The 4,918-nt window shown below is 39.4% G+C and overlaps 1 protein-coding gene across 2 annotated transcripts in view; it reads right to left on the minus strand.

Moving 5' to 3' along the window:
* Window positions 1-816: 816 nt before the first annotated feature.
* Window positions 817-4,918, minus strand: part of LOC137614403 (uncharacterized) — a 13,614-nt gene continuing 9,512 nt past the window's right edge. For both annotated transcript variants that reach the window (XM_068344199.1, XM_068344198.1), the window contains exons 2-3: window positions 4,864-4,918; window positions 817-3,420 (exon numbers count right to left, since the gene is read on the minus strand). The exon at window positions 4,864-4,918 is cut by the window's right edge and continues 1,002 nt beyond it. In XM_068344199.1, the coding sequence (XP_068200300.1) occupies window positions 2,585-3,420; window positions 4,864-4,918 (891 nt within the window). In that variant the 3' untranslated portion in view covers window positions 817-2,584. The remainder of the gene's footprint in view (window positions 3,421-4,863) is intronic.

Raw genomic sequence — 4,918 nt, forward strand, 5'->3', positions numbered from 1 at the left:
ATATATGTGTGTGTGTGTGTGTTAAACATAATAGAATTCAGTTATAATGTACCAAGAACAGCAAAGCCCAGGCTTATTTCCTTTTCAAGTTTCCTGTTATCACTTCTACCAATATTGTCAAAACGCAAAGTAAGAATATCAATGTTATTAACAATTGTCATTATCCGAGAGATATTCCACATACTTAAGTTTCTTTAAAGATAATTATCGGGTCCAGCAAATAAAAGTTTTAGTTATTTTTTATACTTTTCTTTTAACGGTGGTCCAATCTGCGTAAGATTGTCGTCTGCTAGAGTGATAGCTGCGCCTGCGTAAGATTGTCGTCTGCCAGAGTGATAGCTGCGCATGCGTAAGATTGTCGTCTGCTAGAGTGATAGCTGCGCCTGCGCAGTACGAGGCGAAGGCTTTTCTCACTTCGTACAGTAGGATTGTTTTACCCCACCAGGGGTGCCATTCATACGATAATTATCCTACATGTACGGTTATTCTAGGTCCAGTACGATGTACGATACATACCTTAGGTATATACATATGTGTTTAATTAAACAATTATACTAAAATATTTTGAAAAAAGTCAATCATGTAACTCCCTAATAATTATATTGAAACTGTGTACGATAATCTTGGTTGAAAAACGACAATTTTAAGGCTCATGTACGATAATCCAGTCGAAATAATCTGGGGGTAAGTGGTTGTTCTTCAAATTCCAAATGTCCTTCTGTGTTTACGGCCATTGAAACTCGAGTCCTCTCCTGAATCGTGTTGATGATAACTCCTAATCAATCAAGGAAGGTGTAAGGAAAATGCATCAATTCCAAAAGGGTTTATTGTACTCATAAAATCAACATCAATTGAAAACCAATTATGCGAGTCAGAAGTTACCACGGAGTCGGTTTTGCCAGATATGGGGATTTATCTCTAGATTTGGGGATTTTGGATGTCTAATGGGGATATTCTGTATACATTTTTATGAAGAAGAAACAAAGATGAGTAAATCTTTATATTGTTGCAATGAGTTTACTTGCACTTATATGAAGTATGGTGAATAATTTCTATATTAGGAAAGCCTACATGATCAGAAGAAAATATATTTATGGAAATGGGGATTTTTGTCTTGTTTTGGGGATTTTTTTATCATGAGTTTTGTGGATTTTTACACTAACCCATCTGGCAACACTGCACGGTCTAGATCTCAGAAGATCAACAATGGCGCATGGGCTGCCGGATTATTATTATTATTATTAAATGCTAAGCTACAACCCTAGTTGGAAAAGCAGGATGCTATAAGCCCAGGGGCCCCAACAGGGAAAATAGCCCAGTGAGGAAAGGAAACAAGGAAATAAGGAAAATAGAACATTTTAGGAATAGTAACAATATTAAAATAAATACTTCCCATTTAAACCATAAAAACTTCAACAGAACAAGAGGAAGAGAAACTAGGTAGAAAAGTGTGCCCAAGTGTACCCTCAAGCAAGAGAACTCTAACCCAAGGCAGTGTAAGACCATGGTACAGAGGCTATGGCACTACCCAAGAATAGAGAACAATGGTTTGATTTTGGAGTGTCCACACTTACTGTCCTAACAACGCATTTGGTCAACTTTACACGTCTGAATCCGGAATCCGAGTTCTGGCAACTGCTTTCCTAGGACGATAATAACTCTTGATAAGCTATCTATTTGTTTGCCTCTAAATTGGGAAAGGTTGTTGCTCTGCCCACTTAACAGGAACCCTTTGCTTACTCAATACCATCTCAGATAATATGTGTGCGTGCATTATTTCTATTATCTAATTAATCAAATAGTTCAACTGGTCTTTGCTCCACCATGGCTCGTTTCGCATAAAATTCAACGTTATCTCATTGCTCCTCTGTTCTGGGAAGCGGTGCATGTTGAGCTACGTGCGTTAGCCCTGTACGAGAGGGCATTGGTGTTATTTTGGTTATTTAATCAATCACTTGGATCAACCGGTCTTTGCTCCGCCATCGCTCGCTTCACCTTCATTACTCATTTTCGGATAATTTTCTACTGTTCTCGTGTAAAGGCAACACAGGCTGTGATATCCTGGCAGTTGCCGTGCATCTGGCACAAGTGTTCCTGGCAGGTAGGAAGAGCGTAAGATTTGTGGGAAACAACTCAGAAAACTGCGTCCATGGTAACATTTGGCTCATGACTTGCCTTTATTTTGCATATTTATTGTACATTTCTTATTGTCTATGATGTATGTGCAAGGCTTCTTATATAACACCAGCGTAAACCACCACTGGCTCCATGAATATTGCTTCCTTATGAAAAATATGTTGACCTAAGAAATTATTAGCTTTATAGCACCATCTCAGACAACAAATTACATTCAGTTTCGAACTGAACAGCAATTTATGAAAATGGTACAAGAGGATTTAATGTAATATATTATGAAAACAACTTTTTGAACATTTTAATGAACTTGTTCTAGTGTTTAATCGCCACAAAGAAATCCCTTCGAACTGAATGTTGATGTCAATGGGAACTTCCCGGTTGAAAATTCTGTCTAGCAAGAAGGTTGAGAGTTTCTTTGTTGTTCAAGGTCCTCTTCAGAGGTCACCCTTCAATTATGTTTTTTTAAATAAAGCACAATTTTGTCGATCACCCTTTGATTTTTAGTTATTCTGGGATTTAGCAATTCTAAAATGCCATCTTTGCCTCTTAATTCAAACACCCGCTGAAGGTTCTCCATTGTAAGACCAGAGCTGGCCATCTTTTGTGCCATATTCTTTTTCAGACAATCCTCCGAAACCATAAGTGCAAATGTCTCTTCGTTGCTCTTCTGCATGTCCAAGTGGTGAACTTGCTCGAGGGCAGAATCAATCGTCAGGCTATGCTTGTACAACATCGCAATTTTTTTCTCGTCGTTGAGAAAGGCGTGGTAGCGAAGAAGTTCCGCCAGATTTCCAATTTTCATCACGTTGTCAATACCGTCGATTGGTTCCCGGAAATCTTGATTCTTAAACCCTTCCGAAAAATGGTCAATGAGATCCAAAAGTTTATAAGAAGGAAGTTTGTCTTCTTTCGGGTAAAGATCCCTGAAAATCCTGTAACTGTCAGAAAACCCGACGACTTTCTCTCGAAGTCCCTCGAGAAGATTTTTTTTTTCACGGAGAATATTCCTGAGAAGACGGTAGGACTGGTGGAAACCTTTCATGTTATGAGAAATCAGGATGGTGTTTTCCTGCAGATGGTGGATGAACTGCATTACTCCTTCTTCCAAGGAAACAGTGTGGACAGTTTCTCCATTCTGTTTCAAAATGCAGTTGTCATTGGTCAACCCATTGACTTTAGTGGCATAACGGTGGACCTTCTTCTTTGACTTAATATATACGCAAAAATTCTCTCTACCAGGGAGCAGGTCGCTGCATTCTAGCTGAATGATGTCGCAATCCCATTCTGTCAAAGAGAGGAAGGGGTTGCTTTTTATTATATAAGAGAGTTGCCAGTCCAATGCAGCAAATAGGCAAAGTGCATTATTTCAAGCTAAGTTGCAACCATACTTCAGAAAGCATAATATTAGAGCCCAAAATCCCAACAGGGAAAGCATCCAATTTCGGAGAAGCATAAAAAAATAAACTAGAATGAAATTGAATTTTTAAAAATACACAGATATAGTATAGCAATATTCAACAGATAATATGCATGTAAGACGAGACTCATATCAATCTGCATTACAAAGAACCATTGGCATCAAGTTTGAACTTCTGAAGTTCCACAAATCAACTAATTGATTGGAAAGTAATTAGTGGTAATTACCGGAACCACGCGGAAGAGAAATTTCTAGTGAAGCTTTGAATACGAGACATTTTGATGTTTTAGCAATCTGCAAATCTATACAATGTCTTGCCCAGAGATGTTGTCTCAACACAATATCTTACCCAGAGATGCTGTCTCTACGCAATGTCTTACCCAGACATGTTGTCTCTACATATAATGTCTTACACAGAGATGCTGTCTCTACGCAATGTCTCACCCAGGCATGTTGACTCTATGCAATGTCTTACCAAGAGATGTTGTCTCTATGCAATGTCTTACCCAGAGATGTTGTCTCTACATACAATGTCTTACACAGAGATGCTGTCTCTACCCAATGTCTTACCCAGGCATGTTGTCTCAACGCAATATCTTACCCAGAGATGTTGTCTCTACGCAATGTCTTACCAAGAGATGTTGTCTCTACGCAATGTCTTACCCAGAGATGTTGACTCTACGCAATGTCTTACCCAGAGATGTTGACTCCACGCTATGTTTTACCCAGAGATGTTAACTCTACGCAATGTCTTACCCAGAGATGTTGACTCCACGCTATGTTTTACCCAGAGATGTTGACTCTACGCAATGTCTGACCCAGAGATGTTGTCTCTATGCAATATCTTACCCAGAGATGTTGACTCCACGCTATGTTTTACCCAGAGATGTTAACTCTACGCAATGTCTTACCCAGAGATGTTGACTCCACGCTGTTTTACCCAGAGATGTTGACTCTACGCAATGTCTTACCAAGAGATGTTGACTCTACGCAATGTCTTACCCAGAGATGTTGACTCCACGCTATGTTTTACCCAGAGATGTTAACTCTACGCAATGTCTTACCCAGAGATGTTGACTCCACGCTGTTTTACCCAGAGATGTTGACTCTACGCAATGTCTTACCAAGAGATGTTGACTCTACGCAATGTCTTACCCAGAGATGTTGACTCCACGCTATGTTTTACCCAGAGATGTTGACTCTATGCAATGTCTTACCCAGGCATATTGACTCTATGCAATGTCTTACCAAGAGATGATGTCTCTATGCAATGTCTGACCCAGAGATGTTGTCTCTATGCAATGTCTTACCCAGATGTGTTGTCTCTACACCGAAAGCCACAAATTTGAGAAGGTCGTTCCTTTC

Source organism: Palaemon carinicauda, chromosome 20, assembly GCF_036898095.1.
Source record: "Palaemon carinicauda isolate YSFRI2023 chromosome 20, ASM3689809v2, whole genome shotgun sequence".
NCBI lineage: Eukaryota > Metazoa > Arthropoda > Malacostraca > Decapoda > Palaemonidae > Palaemon > Palaemon carinicauda.